Below are 18,434 nucleotides of genomic sequence, written 5' to 3'. Positions count from 1 at the left end.
CAAGGTGCTTCCGTGCTCATGCGAATGTCGTCAAAATCAACGGGGGTTGCATGAGCACGCCAGCATCCCTCAAATAAATCCAAATGAGGGTACAATATGAGGCCAAGCTGATCCTGAAATGTGCCCCTGAAGATGAGTGATGTGAGGGCTGTTTTTAAGACACTGCTTTGAAGCTATATTTAAAAGAATCGCTAGATGAAGCAGATGGGCAAGACACCTGTCCTACCAGTCTATGATCTTTCACTGAATAGACTGCAGCACTGCACCGTGCAGACAATATGATGAAAGGTGCCTTATAATTATAACCTGTTTTAGTTACTGGTGCGATTATGCTCCTTTCCAAGCTGCACATGCTAATTCTTCTGGAGCTCTTACAGCCGAGCGCACCTTTTCCAAATAGGTGTTTATGTATGTGAAAGTCCGTAAGTGCTCTAAAAGGGCTTTTAGTCTTTCTGATCAAAGTCTGTTGCAGGAATTTTTATTTCATGGATCGTTGAGTCAATAGACAGTAACAGATCGGTTATGGAGCTGTTATGGTTTATTAGCTCAGTGCATGTGCTGGGCCTGTGTGATTGGAATGCATTCAAAGACATGGAGGGGGGAGAGATTACTTACTTAATGCAGGTGGGGGAGATTCCTCTCCATGGAGCATCAGTGGGGGGGTCATGTCTCCCTCTCCCCCCTCCATTTTAGTATTTAGAGCCTGCAAGAAAGAGAGGAGAATATTCTGAGCAGGGACTGACCTTCCAAGTTTCATGTTATACCCAGTACTGGAAGTCCCTTAGGGTGCTGCTGTTAGTCTGTTTCTGAGAGATAATTCAAATGATCCTTAGGTGTGTGGTCAAATGTATGTTATTTATCCAGGCTAAGGCACTTTGAGGAGAAGTCATTGTCTGATTGACCCATCAGGGGCATAAGCTGCATTGCTTTTCTTTACTTGTACCTTAGCGATTCTTAGCATTCGGAGTTGTGCCTGGTAGCAGAGGGCCATAGGAAGCTGTCCTATTCAGTCAAACTATTGGAACATCTATCTTAATATTGTCTTACACAGGCTGGCAGAAGCTCTCCAGGGTTTTAGACAAGGACATTCCCTGTCCTACCTGGAGCTTTCTGAATACAAAGCATATGTTCTACCACCACTGAGCTATGATCCTTCCTAATGCATTTTCTCAAGCCACTTTACAAAGACTTCTCTTTCAGAGATGGAGAAGTCTTTTTGCAGCAGGCTCGTGTGTATGTCTTCCAACCTCAAGCACTGGTGCCTCATAGGAACAGAAGCATCTGGGCTTGTAAGAAAAAAGATTGGCCTTGATGGAAAATAAGCAACCAGCTAAACTCTCAAGATCAAGTGTAGTGCCTTTGACTGTTCTCTGCTTATACTGACACTTCCCACACTCTGTGAAGACACTTACGACACTCCTGGTTTGGAAGTATCAGTGAGGGCATGACTGGTGCGAACAAACTGCAGGCAGACCTCACAGGAATCCATACCATTGGGAAAATGTGGTAGTTGATGGCCCCAAGAGCGTTAGCCAAGGGCTAAAAAGTTCCCCCACTCCTAGATTAGTGTGTATGAACACTTAAAGCAAGACATTTGTGCAAGGATTTTCCAAGAGAGCTGCAAGGACTGGTCTTCTGAAGTCAGAATAAAGTTTTGTATAAATTTGTGTCTGTAATTACAAACAAACACTAACTCTGAGCTATAGCTCCATGGAATAACACGCTGCCTTTGGCATGCTAATGAACAGTGCTGTTTTTCTAGAAAAAAAGAGGTGCCGGAACTCACCGTGAATGCCTCCCTTTTTTTCTTATAATGGCCATGGTGCCCACCTGAGAGGTGCCAGAACTGAGTTCTGGCTTTACAAAAAGAGCCTTCCCTGTCACCTATCGGAAGTTTGGGCACCACCAGACAAGGCAATCAGATACATTTATAGCTCCTTTCACTCTTGGGGAAATTTCTTTTGCTCTTGTTTTCTTGTTAACGCTTGCAAAATAATTTATTTCCTGCAACGTAGTCAAGCTCAATTGACACTCACCCATGTCGAACTAGAAGTTAAACAAAGCAAAACAAAAGGTTAGACTGCAACAGCCCAAAAAGAAAAGAGGAAAGTAAAGCTGAATATCTTATTTAGCTTCTAGATATTTCATGTGCTATAAACCACAGAAATGTAGGGGCATAAGCAATAAAGGGAATATTAGCCAAACTCTTGAAAAACAAATATCTCTGATCCACTCAAATAAAGTTATATGCTATTTATTAAACGCGGCTGTTTGCTAGAAACGTAAACTCTGGTGAACAAGCCCCTCTAGACTCATTTGCAAAAGCTTGCAAGCTCAGCCGACTGCTGTGTATCTATTAGGTCTGAGCTCAGAAACAAGCAGAAACGCTGCCAAGATTTACCCTGACCTACTCCTGACCTTCCGAATTCAAATTGCTCCCTGAACTAATACCCTTGCTACCAAAACAAGATGAGGGTATACTTGACATGCGGCTCCAGTATTGTAATCACATTCCCAAGCAGGCGTCTTCTGGAGTTGAGATAAAGAACAGAGTGTGAACATGCGGCCGTTGAACTCTTGCCAAGTTCATATCCTGGTCTAAAGGATACAACTGTCATGTTTTCGATTCATTTAATGGCATTTTAAAAATCAATCCTGCCTTTGTGTTCACCTTCCATGAATATTTGAGGCTGCAAGGTTTTCAAACATTCTTTGCTGAATATAAATTGCATCACCGTTACATATGGATGGAAGGATCAGCCAATATCTGGTCTGTCAGTTTCACACACCTTAATTCATAAGTCTATTCCATTTTCACATTTAACTGGAATTTGTTTTGTTTTGTTTTCATCTGAATGAAAATTTGTATTTAAAAACACATATTTTAACACAAAATGCATATTTACAAATGTATTTTTATATTAGCATACATATTTCTACATGTGTTTTCCCCTAAAATATGCATTTGATCATATGTTTCATTGCATTTTTTGAGCTGAAAAGCATATCACAAAATTTGGAAAAGTGAAAATCTGAAGGATAAGTTTCATTCTAATCCACGCATTAGTCTGGGAGTTATGGAACAGAGCAGGTCCCTTTTCATCAAAGCCTGAATTCCTTTCAGCATCCCTTCTTGTAGATTGGAAAAAATAAATCTGGTAATAACACCATGAGTAGCACTTAGTAACATATAGTTTTCCACTAAGATTCACTTCTCCCAGAGAACCATTTTCCTTTTTAAAGCATAACTGGAGCATAAAGGACCCATTTAAACAGAACTGGGAATAATCCAATCTGGTATGTGAAGCAATTTATCCGTCTCCTGGCATCCCTTGCCCAGTGTGACTCAAGTGTGATAAAAAGTTTGCACAGTTTCACTCACAAGGAAAAGGGCCTTCTTTTCAAAGGCTGTGAAGCACAGACATCTTGTTTAAATATGACAACATAGATTTTAAAATAAAGATTTAAAAGACCCTAGCCACTATATGTGAAGAATCAGAATGTGCAAAATTTTCAAACTCCCGAACCATTATCTGGAGAGCAAGGCATACCTTTTCAATTGGTCTCTGTGATTGGAAGTAGCACTCACCAGGAGAAAATATCTGATATTTGGTTTCGGAGAGAAAATTGCTGACAAAAGAAGGGCTGAGCTCTTATCTGTCCATTCTGTGCTTTGAATCTTCCTTCATTCTGTGGGGGTTTGGTGCAACCAAAGTTGGATTGCACCACTTCATGACTGGTTTCAGAATTCATGAAAGCATATTACCTGGCATATGGTGAGAATAGATGAATGTGTGAACTGACTCTATTGAAAATTATGAGGTTCAGCTGTTGTTGTATTTGATTTCAGCTGTTATTGTATTTGATTCAGTCTCTCAGTTATATTTGATTTATGATGAGTCAGTCATGCAAGCAAGAAATATACCGTTTGATGTTGTAGTCACTGAGTGATGAAAATGCATGTGTAAATCATATGCGAATTGTGGGAATACACTCCGTGGGTGTCTTTGCACCCGCGATTATTTGTATCTGGTTAATGTCAATAATATGCACTACTTAACGTATTCTTCCGACTAAAAGCGAAAGTGAAAGCAGGACTCAGTAGGCGTCTTGCCGCTGAGATCCCTCCGCTTAGACTTTTTGGCTCCAAAGGTTTAAACTTGTTAATGGTCAGTTAATCTGCTTCCCGCCCTTTTCAAGGGCAGCAACAGTGTTCTGATTGGTAAAAGTATTGATCATGACGTTGCTGGTTCGTTGTCAATAAAAGGCTGCGGCTCCCCGTTTTGGGCAGATAGTCAGGATTCATCAGTCGTTCAGGTAGTCAGGGTTTTTGGGGGAACGGGTTGGTTGGGTTGGTTGGGTTGGAAGCGCGTGCAGGAGGTAGAGAGGTTAGCTTGCGGAAGAATTGGCGGTAAAGGTTTAGCTAGCTTTAGTATTAGCATAGGTTAGTATTGCGGAAGAATTGGCAGTAAAGATTTAGCTAGCTTAGAGATTGCGGAAGAATTGGTGGTACAGGGTATGCTAGTTTAGGTAAGCTTAGAATAGTCGAGGCATAGAGAAAAGTAGAAGCCCATGCGGGTTAGCCAAAGCCATCAAAAGAACTAATGGTTGTCTGTCTTTATTTTGTCTTAATTTAAATTTTTCATAGCTTACTAGCTCTCTTGCTTGGCCGTAGTTTTGGCCACCATTTATTTGGGTATGTTACTTAAGGGAACAGCTTAGGAGGTCGCAAGTGCTTGCAGGTACATTTACGAGGCACTTTTCATCTGAACTACTCACGCACCCTTCAGATTCAGCCTGGCGGACAACGGCGCGGTGTGAGTCAAACTCCGGAATTACCGGCCGTCCCGTTCGCAGGCTTGGCCGGCGCCCGTGTAAGGACGCACGTGAGGCGCTGGCCGCAGATCCCCAGCAACTGGTATCCCATGTGCAGTTGACATCATCCTGCACACGGGAGGCTCCAGCAAAGAATCCCCGCAGCGAATCATCTCTTTTATTATGGTAGGAGATGTATAGAATGGTGCTGGGTTCGAGGCATTATGGAAGGTGCAAACTGGTATTCAGGATGACTGCCACTGCTAATAGTGAGTTCCACTTCCAAGAAACTAATTGAGATTTTTTCACCCCATTGGAGAAATTAAGTGAAATCAGCCCCAAATTTCTCTGTCCACAATTTCAATAGCCACACAACTGTGTTTTATTCCACATTTTGAGCATCATCTTCCCAGAGTTTAAATTGTCACTTTAATTTATTATTATTATTATTATTATTATTATTATTATTATTATTATTATCATCATCATTATTAACCACAAATCAAAATAGAGCCAGTGATGAACAGTGAACTCCAAAGATTCTCAACAAAACTCAGGAATATTATCTATGATCTGAAAACTAAGCCCTTACTTTTTTTTTGCTCTAAGTAACTTCAGTTAACTTAAAATGCATTGTGGGAGGTAGGTGGTGTGTGTGTTGCTCACTTCATCTTCTATGGTCATGAAATAGGAAAAAAAAAGGTAAAACATAATTGTGGGCTTTCTATTTTCTGACTATAAAATAATATCAACTTACACTCCAGAATGTGCATTTTGGTATAGTTCACTTGGTTATTTTGGACTGTCATTTGCTTCTGACTGATAATACTCATGAGATTTTCTATTGTGAAGTTCAATTCTTTAAAACCCATATTTAGTTTATTTAAATCAGCATATTCATAACCAGCTGAAATTTGCATAGCTTCATATATTTTGGGAACTGTGATGCTCACCGTCTTGATGTTTATAGAAAACTCTGAGGTACAACTAAAAAAAAAAAGTTTCATATTGCAACCATGTTTGTTTAAGTATAGTATTCTGGGAGGGAAAAATACCAAGTGTCACTTTTTACCTTTATAGATAAATTCCCACCACCACCACCATCACACACAAACAAACACATCTGTAAACCTTTATAACACAGATAGAGGACTCCCATCAGCTTCTGCCAACACAGACAATGGTCAAGGTTGATGGGCGCTGTAGTCCAACAGCATCTTGCAGGGCTACAGTTTCTTCATCCCTGCTTTATAACTCATCTAGATGTTTCAAAGACATCCCAGAAGCCTTTGGTGACCACAGCTAAGAGTTTAAACTGCTGTGCTATGCAAACTATTGTGTCTGAGCTTAATTAGCTATGAATGGGCTATCTTATTTTTGGTTTATTAATGGATCTTCTATGCAGCGAAGAATGAAAAATGTCTGAGGGCAGTGAGTTAAAGGGTCTGCTGCTGCTCTCTGTCATCATAGTAGGTAGGGTATTAATGGCGCCCAAGACTACACTGACCAAAGGCTGTTCTAGGCCATGCTTGGGACCACACAATTTCTCTCTGTATATTAAGAGAGGACACATTCAAATTGAGGACAGGACAACATACTGTTTCATGTTCCAAACTCCACCGAGTGGTGGATTCCGCTATGTGGTGCTGTCCAGTTTAGGCTTCCTTTGGAGGAGAGAACACTTGAGACATTCCTTTAAAAAAAAATTCTCTAGAACTAAACAGATGTTGTTGGGCTACATCACTCACCATCCTAGGCCATTGGTGTCTGGAGCTGATGGGAGCTGAGAGTCTAACACAGGGGTCCCCAAACTAAGGCCCAGGGGCCGGATGTGGCCCAATCACCTTCTAAATCCAGCCCGCAGATGGTCCAGGAATCAGCGTGTTTTTACATGAGTAGAATGTGTCCTTTTATTTAAAATGCATCTCTGGGTTATTTGTGGGGCATTTTTTTCAAAGTATAGTCCGGCTCCCCACAAGGTCTGAGGGACAGTGGACCGGCCCCCCACTGAAAAAGTTTGCTGACCCCTGGTGTAACATTTGGATGGCCACAGGTTAGCCACCCTGCTCTCTAAAAAGTATGTTTAGGATTGTATTCCAAAATTACAATATTTCCAATGATGATAAAAACTGTAATTACTGTTTCTTCATTTAAGAAAATCCAAGATAGCATTAATGTATGGAACACAGGGAAGAGAAATGCCATCAAAATGAATATATTCCCTAAATTGATTTTACAAAGCATGCACATTCATATTTCTAATGACTTGCGCTGGAGTGCCAACTATTTTTAAACAAATTTATTTGAATGGAGAAGAAATCTACATTAGGAAATTATATATGATTGGGGGGAAATGAGGTTTAAGCATATTGAATGTTAGCTGGTATTACTATCCTAACTGATTAGTGTGGGTCATGCAGTGGCTGGAAGATGTAAATTGTTTTTGCCTGTCTTCGTTTCAGCACCATAGGGACACTATTTTGCATGTCTGGGGTAAATATAGGAAAACTTCAGCACCTGCCAAATCCTCAGTTGCCACCATCATTTAAAAAAAAATCTGGAGGAACATTTGGTAATTTTAAGCTTTGGCAGAAGTGTGGACAAATACAAAATATATGTTTGAAAACACTGTGATATGCTCCTATCTAGTCATGAAAGAAATAAAAACACCCCCTTTACTGACAAATGTCTTTTTTCCTATTAACTCAAACCTGGATATATAATATATATCATACTAAAATGGGCTTATTGTAGAACAAGATTCTTTTTAAATCTATTCTGTCCTTGGATATATTTCTTAACCACCGACTCATTTTTTTAAAATGCTATAGCGATGTACAATATAAGCATTAAGCATCATAAAATTATGAAGTCATAACATACAAAACAGATGACCAGGACTGAATCAAATTAATTCTCTAAAAATGTTTGGTGAAACAGAAATGTTTTCAGCAGAGCTAATGCAAATTAGTTCTGGGTCTACTTAGAATTAATTTTCATGAAAAGAAATTGTAAATGGACATACGGGATAAGGATAAAGGAGGAATGTATACAGATAAAGGGTCATCTTTATCCAGATGCCTTTAAAGACCGTATAATATGGGGAACATGCAGAGATGTTGTGGGGGGGGGGATCCATGTGTACAACAGGACTTCTGGTTTCTCTTTCTTCCTTTCCTGACTGCCTCCCCACAACTGTTCCAGACCTTCTGGAGTAGATTCTGGGGGGGCATGCAAGAAGAACAAGCCTCATTGCAAGAGCAGGTGCCCACTCACCCTAAATTGCACCACACCCTTTTTGTTTGTTTGTTTGTTTATACATTATAAACATGCTTATATCAAATATGAATATATGTAATACATTTCTCAGTGTCTTTACAATGTTAAAATGATTCTTGATGAATTCCTAAAGTTCTAGGGTGAGATGCTAAATAGGTTCATGTCCGGGGAGGAAACAGGAAGAAAATGGAGAGAGTGGTGTAAACAGTGGTTAAGGAGCTGTCTTTCTATTGAGCAAAGGTGCATAACACCCTCCTTTTAGTTGCACCACCTTTCAGTCAGATAAAAATGAAACCCTGAGGCATAGCCTCAGATTCTTTAATCGCATGAAAATGTACAGAAGAAGCCAGCACAAAGGCGTGTGGGTACCAACACACAGCTCCAGGAGTTTATTTTCCTGCAGTTCTTTATGCATATTTGAAGCGGTTACACATCTTCATTCCTTTCGGATGTGAGAGACAAATATGCCCGAGCCATTGTGCTTTTTATTTTCCCCTGACCCTTTCATTTATTTATTTTTTAAAGGAGTCACTTTTAGCACATCCTCAGGTGCAAGCAGGTTTAAACCATTGGAAGCTCATCAGGCAAAATGCAAAACTGTGGTTCTGGATAAATAACAGCTTCTCAACTGCTCTTCGGGAGGAGCGGTCTTCCATTTAATGCTGAAGCCTACCCTCTCCCTTGCTTCTTTCCAACAACAAAAAAGTGCTTGTGTCTGAATGCCCTGATATCTATACATTTCACCTCCCTAGACCTTTCGCTTCTGCTTTGCTTACTCTCATTTCCTCCTTTCTGCCCAAACTCACTGGGCCTCTTCAGTAACTTCACATATGAGTGATTGTTACTGCATTCAGAATGCTGACCTCGGAAGTTTAAGTGGTATAAGAGAACACACAAATAGATGAGCTGGATAAATAACAGACTGGAAATATACAGTTAAGGGATTTTTTTTGGGGGGAGGGGGTGTCTTTCTTCCATTTTGAAGGCAATGCTTGTGTCCTTAAAACTGAGGAACTGGCTGGTACTAACCAGATACCGTGACAAGTAAAAATCGGCTTGGAGTTGATACTCATTACAGGTTCAATCCTGAGCTGTTGTGGTGCAGTGTTAGTCATCAAATAAAATCCTGAGGTCTCTCAGGGCATCCATTACGCTACATCAAATTTATGTCATTTGATCAGAACCTCACACATACCTGGAAGCGAATCGCAAAAATAGCAAACAGTGAGGTGACTGCAATCAAAACAAAAAAAGGCAGTTTATTTCAAAATGAATGGTATTCGTTTACTGACCCTTAAGGGCCAAGCTAGTCACTTAGAGCAGAACATGGGCCATGGCTGAACAAATCTAAGTGGTAGCAGTGTGTGTGTGTGTGTGATTTCAAGAGCAGGATTTGTGGGTGGGGGGGGATACTGAATATCTCAGGTATAGGGGTATTGTAAGATAAGAAGAGGCTGTCATGCTTAGGCTGTTTCAGAACTCTGTGTAAAAGTACCAGCTCTGGCACTGAGTAATGGCTACATATAGCGACTAGCAATAAAGGTGGATTTGAAGATGATTGTTTTTAAGGCATCACATTTCATCCTGGTATCCCTTCACCTTTATAAGCCAAAACACAAACTGAAATGCGTATTTTGGTTCTTATCTAATTACAACACCACCTCTGTAATATTTCAGTTAAGAGCCCTTGTGGTCTGCTTAACCTAAACTGGATTAACAGCCATTCCTTCTCCTCAGGGGACACGGGAAACTGTAGTTCTATGAAGGAAATGTATATCTTTAACAGGATTCACCAAACTATGATTCCCAGGGTGCTTGGAAAGAAGCTATAAAAGTTGAAATGGTACAAAACAGATGCCCTTGTGTATTGTTGATATATTCTTCTCCAGTTCCCTCACCTCCCTGTGCCAGGAAGAGACAAATCCATTATGAAAAGGCACATACATTTTTAGACATTCATTCGGTATGGAGACTTGTGAGCCTCTTGGGAGGAATACTATTATCAGTGGCAGAGTTAAATTTATTCCCTAGTATTATTAACACCCCCCCTACATACACACATATCTCTTGTTACATTCCCTAGTGTTGTGCACACTGAACGTAAAGAGGATAGCGTTTTGTTCACATTACCCTCAATAAATGGGTTTAACCACAATACAAATCTCATAATTCACCTCTTCAGTCCCAGTGGTTACAGGACAAATCCACTAGATTTAGCAGTAAGCCTTAAATACACCTCAACTGACAGATGTAGGAAAAGTTATGGTTCTGCAATCCTTTACCTTTATTGGAGTTTTCTGTTGCTATGGTTTCAAAGATTTAATTGAAATCATTTATTTATTTTTATTTTTTATTTTTTACTTCCTCTGTAATACTAAGGAGTTTTATAAATGGTTCCTCTCAGACTATTTATGGCTGGTCTGCAGTCCTGAATTGAGATTCTGACAGGAAAAAAGCAAACAGAAGAAAGGACAGAAAATCATGTATATTGGTGTACATAGTTAAAAACAAACAAAGAGGGGTAGTGGTATTCCCCCTACTCTAGTTACAACATGGTTGGCTTGATATTCTCCAGTACACACACCTTATAATACAGTCAGGTAGGTAGCCATGTTGGCCTGACGCAGTCAAAAAAAATAAAAAAAAATTGTCCAGTAGCACCTTAGAGACCAACTAAGTTTGTTCTGGGTATAAGCTATTACCCTTCTGAGAAAAAACCCACCCCACCCTCCCGCTGTATATAAGGGTCTTGTGACTTCTGTTTCAGTGTATCTGAAGAAGTGTGCATGCACACAAAAGCTTATACCCAGAACAAAGTTAGTTGGTCTCTAAGGTGCTACTGGACAATCTTAGAATACAGTCTACAATTCTGATCAAATTCCCATTTTGGAACGATCATAGTTCTGCTTTGCATGCAGACGGTCTCAAGTTCAATTCTCAGCATCTCCATGTTGGGCTGCGAGAGAGACTCCTGCCTATAACCCTGGAGAGTAACTGCCACCCAGTGTAAACAATACTAAGCTAGATGGACCAGTGGTCTGACTTAGTTTAAGGGAGCTCCTTATGTTCCTAAAGGTAAAGGTAAAGGGACCCCTGACCGTTAGGTCCAGTCGCGGACGACTCTGGGGTTGCTGCGCTCATCTCATTTTATTGTCCGAGGGAGTCAGCGTACAGCTTCCAAGTCATGTGGGCAGCATGACTAAGCTGTTTCTGGTGAACCAGAGCAGTGCACGGAAACACCGTTTACCTTCCCGCTGGAGCGGTACCTATTTATCTACTTGCACTTTGACATGCTTTCGAACTGCTAGGTTGGCAGGAGCAGGGACTGAGCAACAGGAGCTCAACCCGTCGCGGGGATTCGAACCGCCAACCTTCTGATCGGCAAGCCCTAGGCTCTGTGGTTTAGACCACAGCGCCACCCACGTTCCTTGTTGTTGTTGTTGTTCAGTCGTTCAGTCGTGTCCGACTCTTCGTGACCCCATGGACCAGAGTATGCCAGGCACGCCTATCCTTCACTGCCTCTCGCAGTTTGGCCAAACTCATGTTAGTAGCTTCAAGAACACTGTCCAACCATCTCATCCTCTGTCGTCCCCTTCTCCTTGTGCCCTCCATCTTTCCCAACATCAGGGTCTTTTCTAGGGATTCTTCTCTTCTCATGAGGTGGCCAAAGTACTGGAGCCTCAACTTCAGGATCTGTCCTTCTAGTGAGTACTCAGGGCTGATTTCTTTGAGAATGGATAGGTTTGATCTTCTTGCAGTCCACGGGACTCTCAAGAGTCTCCTCCAGCACCATAATTCAAAAGCATCAATTCTACGGCGATCAGCCTTCTTTATGGTCCAGCTCTCACTTCCGTACATTACTACTGGGAAAACCATAGCTTTAACTATACGGACCTTTGTCGGCAAGGTGATGTCTTTGCTTTTTAAGATGCTGTCTAGGTTTGTCATTGCTTTTCTCCCAAGAAGCAGGCGTCTTCTGATTTCGTGACTGCTGTCACCATCTGCAGTGATCATGCAACCCAAGAAAGTGAAATCTCTCACTGCCTCCATTTCTTCCCCTTCTATTTGCCAGGAGGTGATGGGACCAGTGGCCATGATCTTAGTTCCTACTTAGCCATAAATTTTACTGAGTGACCTTGGGAAATCATCCACAAATCCTCACTCTTAACCAACTTGAAAAGTTGTTGTGAGGATAGAATGGAATAGGAAGAAGATTCACATTCTTGAGATCCTTGGAGGAAATATTAATACTAATAGTAGTTGTAGTAGTAGCAGTAATAATAATAATAATTTATTACTTGTACCTCTCCCATCTGACTGGGTTGCCCTGATAAGAAATAATGCAGTAAGTAAGTAAATAAATAAACCTAAGAAACTGGGACTTTGTAGAGAAAGGATGGGCAAGGGTTATTTTTGTAAAAATAATAATAGTAATAATAACAGTGAAAATATAGTAGAAAAAGTGAGGTGGTCCTCTCTCTTTCTCTCTCTTTTGAGCATCAAGAATAAAATTAATTATTTTTCACAAAATACAATTATAACTTACATAAATTTTTAACACAAAACATGGTAAGACAGCTACTAGCTGGTTTAGTTGCTACTACCCTTTGAGAGTGTCACCAAAAAGTCTTTTCCATAGTGCAGCTCCATAATACTATGAAAGCAGAAACTTAGGAATGTCAGTATTTTTTGCTTTGATGAATGGGTTCCACATGATGGAGTGATATTCAAAGCAGCAAAGGAGCATTTAAATATTACTTCTTTCATGTGGAACAATGTCAGATATCTAAAGTGGTACTCATATAAGAGTGGTGCATTTATAATAGCAGTGTTTCTAGTTCGGAAAGAACATGGTGCCAAGCTATTGAAATACCTTCTGCATTTTCCCTGGTTTTCAGTTACTTTTGAGTGATTACATATTGGGGAGATGTGTTTGTAAACTAATGGCTTTAATAATGTGATGAGATTGAAAATGAAGCCTAATTACCACAGCACAGCTGACCCTTGGAATGCTTCCAGATGTGCCAGGGGCTATGCCTCTCCAATCATGCAGGTTAATAAATTTCAGCAGTGCATCAAGAAGTGATCCCACTTCACCGGACACCTAATTTTCTCAGTATGGCAGGCAGGTACTGTGTGCCTTTTGGGGACAGCCCTTTTAGAAAGATGAAGTACACAGCAAGATATTGTAGCTATGAGTGGCTGATTAGGCATGGTCAATAGCAAAACTTTTCATTTTTAAAGAAATGACTCCATTTGAGAAGGCGTTCTTAGAGAAAAATGTTCAGTGGAGAACACATGGATAACATTGCCATTACAGGCAAGCACCTTGCACAGATGCCCGTCTCAACTGCTCTCAGAAATCTTCCTTCTCAGATACGGAAACCAGACTCTCAGCTCAGCTTAAGATAGGGTTACCAGTTGTCCCCGTTTCCCGGGGACAGTCCCCTGGACAAATTCCATCCCCGGAATGTCCCCGGATTTAATCTAATGTCTCCGGGAAATGCAGCAACGGCAGTCTCAGCAGCCTGGAGCAGTTGGCTCTGACTGGCTTCAGGAGCTCCTCAGAAGTCCCCATATGATGGTGGTGCAGGGGCTCTAAGATGCAGCTTCCAGGCTGCCTCCACCTTCCCTGACTCCAGCAACTAAGCTGTGAAGGGAAGCTTCATGCTACCTATCAGACCAGCCTCCCAACTCCTACTTGCGTGCAAGCAGGAACAGGGCGGGGATCTCTCAGCTGTGAAGGAAGGCTTCACGCTGCCTATCAGAGCTTGCACGCAAGTGGGAACTGGATTGAGGCTGCTCCAATGGGAAGGGAGGCATCATGCTGCCTGAGCCTTGCCGCCGCCGCCGCCACTCTCGGTCCTCCTTCTCTGCCTTCCATGCCTGACCCACCACACACCCCTTCCCCACCACCACTACCACCACCAAAGAACCAACAACTTAGGGGCTGCCCAGGCTCATGGATAAAGGAGATAGAAGCCTCAGAGGAAGGGGAAACGTGGTGGTTGAGGTCAAGGCAGCGGACACCCCTCTGCCACTGCCATCGCTGCAGCATCAATGTCCCGAAGATGTAGTATTTGTTTATTTATTTATTTATTTATTTATTTAAAGTGTCCCGGGATTCATTGAAAAAATATGGTAACCTTAGCTTAAGACTCTGTGCTATATCAAGCTGGCCATCCAATTAACAGAAAAAGAAGTAAACAGAACGTGTGATCAAGGACAAGGTGAGATCTAAGGTCAGAAAGTCTTGAGGAACCACATTTTCTCGTGTCTGTGCATGTGGCTGTAGAGAGAGAGAAGGGGAAAAAATAAGTTAAAGAGTTTAGAGTATTGAGTATTGAGTAAGACAGGGATGGGCAACCTCTGACCTTCCAGATGTTGGGCTGTAGCCTGGAAGCATCTCAAGGGAGGTGGACAAGTTCTCCATCCCTGAAGTAAGAGATACACCTTCAACAACAGTAACAAGCTGGATAAATATCTGAAACATCTGAAACAGATTCCAGATGGCCAAGGGACCATTTCAGATTTTCAGTAGTGGGCAAGGTTCACGGTGTTATATCCAATTATATCTCTTTAGGCTTTGTTGAGAGAGGGTTCTTTAATTCAGTGGATATTTTCTTTAGGAGGGAGGCAATTTTCACAGATTCCACCCATGTGGCCCTTCTCCCAAATCTACTAATGGGAACCCTCTAGAACAGAATGGGAGGTTCACGTTGGACTCCAGGCAAAAGGGGGGATTTGTGAAAATCACTTCTCCTCCCTTCAGCTCATGGAAGCCTCCCCTGGATCAAAGAGCCCCCTGTTAGTGGAAGGACACAGTCCATGGCAAAGTGTCGAAAGGCCTGCTTTTTTATATATTCAAGATTACCATAAATTGCAGCACAAAACTTTTAAGAGAATTTGATGCTGCAGCTTTGTTTTAGACTTCAACATATAGATATTCCTGAGAAATAATCATGTGGGCTGAAATAAGATGTCCCCTTATGTTCACTAAACAGTGCCTTGTATTGTTTTCACGCTCTTATGTGTGGTTTTAAGTATTTCAGGAACCACTTCATACTTTATACAGCAGTTGGGTTATATCAGTTATGGGCCGCTGTATTGTATAATAAGGAAAAGCGACGGAGAAGTGGAAGCATTTATTGATAGGGGCAAAAAGGCTATGGACAGCTTAGTTGCATGTAATATGTGTCTCTCATATAAAATGAAAATCCTGTTCATGCTTGTTTTGGGGTTTGTTTGTTTGTTGTTGTTTTAAAAAATGTCCATGCCAATGATTTGCACTATTGTTCACCTAAAATAACTGTTTGATAAACTAGCAGAAAAGTATCATCAGGAATAAATGCAGAGCGAGTGGAAGGACTGGAAAATCTAGTTGCGTTAACACTAGGCCAGTCTGGTTGTGTTAACGCTAGGGCTGGATTTTCAGAACCTAACCGACCTGTGAATCACCTATGCTGAGAGCTGGGTGAGGCAAACGGGAAAGTGAAAAGTGTCTTCTGGCCTCCTTGCCCTTTCCTCCAACATCCAGATGTCATGGTAGCCCACAAGGCCTGACATTCCTCAGGTCACAGTGTGACTTTTGTCATGGGCGTTTTCTCCTCTCGTGGTGGTATCAACACTGACAGAAGGTGCATAATGTTTGTTAGGTCCTGTTGCCACCATCTACCAAGCCATTCTGAATTTGTGAATCTTTCCTTGAATAGGTTGGTGGAGGTTTCCACCATTACATGCCAAATATGCTCCCAAGGCCATGCTCGATGGGGGTCTAATGAGGAGATGATTGTGAAGATTACCTCATCATAAAGAGATAAGATTCATGTAAATCCTTTACGAGGCTACAAGCTTTCTTATGCAAAGTAGAAAGGGAAATGAACAAAATCAAAGGACAATGATTGTCTGTCAAATTAAATAGGGAGGAAAAAATGGAAATTAGCCTTTTGAGATCGGTCCAAAATATCCTCCTTATGAGCATCTTACAGTTGCTGGCAGTAGCCTGCTCACAGCTGGATTCCATGGGCTTTTTCCTGGGCTCATTTATGCCATTGTAAATTAGGAGTAGTCCACTTTATCTGAGTGGAGCTGAACTGAGAGGATAATCAGGCCTTCTGATTTTATTGAAAGGTTATCACTGGGTTCAGTCCAAAATGTCATCATCTTCATTCCTTCTAGGTAATGCTGTCACATAATTAATAAACCTGTTACAGATGATCTTCCACTAATTAGGAGATGTACTTGTTCTACTACTAATTAGAGAATGACTTTGACATTTGGACTTACTAAACTGTCAGGATTTTTTTTCACCCTCCATTTTTTTGATATTGAACAATTTTTGAATCATGGTAATAACTGTGGGATGTAGCTAAAGACTAAACCTAAGACTCTGTTTAGGTGTAGTATGAGAGAAAGCAGAAAACAGTCTAGAATTCCTGATTGTGTTGCACACATCTGTTTTGAAGACAATACCATTCCCCAATGCCCAGTCTAACAACTTATTCTTCTCCACAGTCACAATATCCTCCTGTACGAAGACGGTCATGCTGTTGTTGCTGATTTTGGAGGTAAGAGATTGGAAACAAAGAAAACCACCCCAGTATGTTTTGTAACCTCTCTGGAAAGGATGAGCAGACTTTGGACTGCAAGATCTGCTGCTACTGTTGTTAAACAATTGGGAATCACTAATCCTTGTCAATCTATTGGAAATTATGACATCTACCAGTAGACCCTGATCTACCTCTTGCCCATCCCTGCTCTAGGGCAGAATTGGTAGACATTATGTGGAAGATGGTTGGATATCATAAGCCACAGACTGATGAGGAAGCCACAATGACATTTAATGTATTGTATCTCTTGCATTATTTGAGTTCAGTTTTTATGTGGTAGGCTAGTAAGTGAAGCCTTTGATATAGTTTGCTTTCTTTTCTTTGTTAAGTTTAAATTATTTGCTTACACTCAGTTTAATAAACAAAAAGGGGGGGGGAACAAAACAGATAAATCTGTAAAAGGGGTTGGGGAGGTGGGAATCAGATATCCAGATCTAAAAACAAAGAACAAATTTCCATACCAGAATCAAGTAGAACAAATGGAAGTCATAAATTTCCAAGTAATATAAATGGGTTTACATTATCGTGAACCTTGTTGCCACAATAAATTACAAAGACACTCTATTTTTCCACAAAAAATAAATAAATGTTATCTGGCTGGCTTCCTTTTCCGCTTCTCCACGTATTTGTGAACTTAACCATACAGACAATATCCCAAACCTTAATTAGCTATTAATAGTTAGTTTCTCTTCCAGTTATAACAGTTGATCATTTTGACACCCATCAATAAACTGTCAAAAACTTTCTCAACACCCAGAAATAGTATTTCACAAGGTTGTTTTGTTTACTTGATAATATGATTGATATTTAACACTTCACGAATGTTTGAAGATAATTTCATTCTTTAATAAATCTGGTCTGATCATCTCCAATGTATTAGTTTGTTGTATTTAATCTATTTGCGAGGATGGTGCGCCACAATTTAAAATCACGATTCAGTAATGCTATAGGACAATATGGCTGGATGTTAGCTGGCTGTTTTTATGTATAACCACCATTCTTGCTAGTTCCCATGTTCTGAGGAGTATATAACTTGAAATAATTTCATTCAGTATCTCCCGTAAGAGATGTTCAAGTTTATTCAGGAATATCTATAATACTCAACTGTAAAGGCATCTGGATCGGGGCATTATTATTTTGTAACTCACTGTTTTTCCCAGTTCAGAGATGGTTAAAGAGACTTTTCAATATCGGGTCAAGTTTGGCATGGTACAAAGGCCTGAATAACATCTTTCTTAGGACGATCAGATATATAAAGTTTCTCAAAGGAAAGAGAAAGTTTCATTTGCAATGTCATTAGATCTTGTTACACTTTCATTCCAGTTGTTCTTGAGTCACAATATCAGGTTATTATATCGCTTCTGCAGTTGCCCTGCTCATCTTATTCCCAATCCTGTTAATCTGCTACCTCCCCACATATGTTTTAGATGTACTATATATGGGGTCAAAACCAGAAAAAACTAGTTTGTAGGCAAATAGAGCAAGGAATCATGCTATATAAGATCTTGATATATTGTGATTATAAGCTGGGCAATTACTGTTGGTCGCATATCCTGTGGGGAACAAATGGAATTGGGGGGGGGGGGGAGAATGGGCAAAAGCTATTGATTCCTGATCTCCTACTCCGATCATTATTTTCAAACAGGCAATGCAAATCTATGTTTTGTAATCCAATTATCTTCCTTATCTGTACTGATGCAGAAAAATCCATTGGTTCAAAAATAAAAGCAG

At 40.7% G+C, this 18,434-nt stretch overlaps 1 protein-coding gene across 1 annotated transcript in view; it reads left to right on the top strand.

The window, feature by feature from the left end:
* Window positions 1-18,434, top strand: part of LOC117048234 (serine/threonine-protein kinase TNNI3K) — a 138,909-nt gene that overhangs the window by 75,761 nt on the left and 44,714 nt on the right. The window contains exon 18 of the mRNA XM_033151803.1: window positions 16,609-16,661. Coding sequence (XP_033007694.1) covers window positions 16,609-16,661 — 53 coding nt within the window. The remainder of the gene's footprint in view (window positions 1-16,608; window positions 16,662-18,434) is intronic.

Source organism: Lacerta agilis, chromosome 6, assembly GCF_009819535.1.
Source record: "Lacerta agilis isolate rLacAgi1 chromosome 6, rLacAgi1.pri, whole genome shotgun sequence".
Lineage (NCBI taxonomy): Eukaryota > Metazoa > Chordata > Lepidosauria > Squamata > Lacertidae > Lacerta > Lacerta agilis.
Note: the sequence above shows the minus strand (reverse complement) of the source record. Positions and strands in the feature narration are given on the sequence as shown.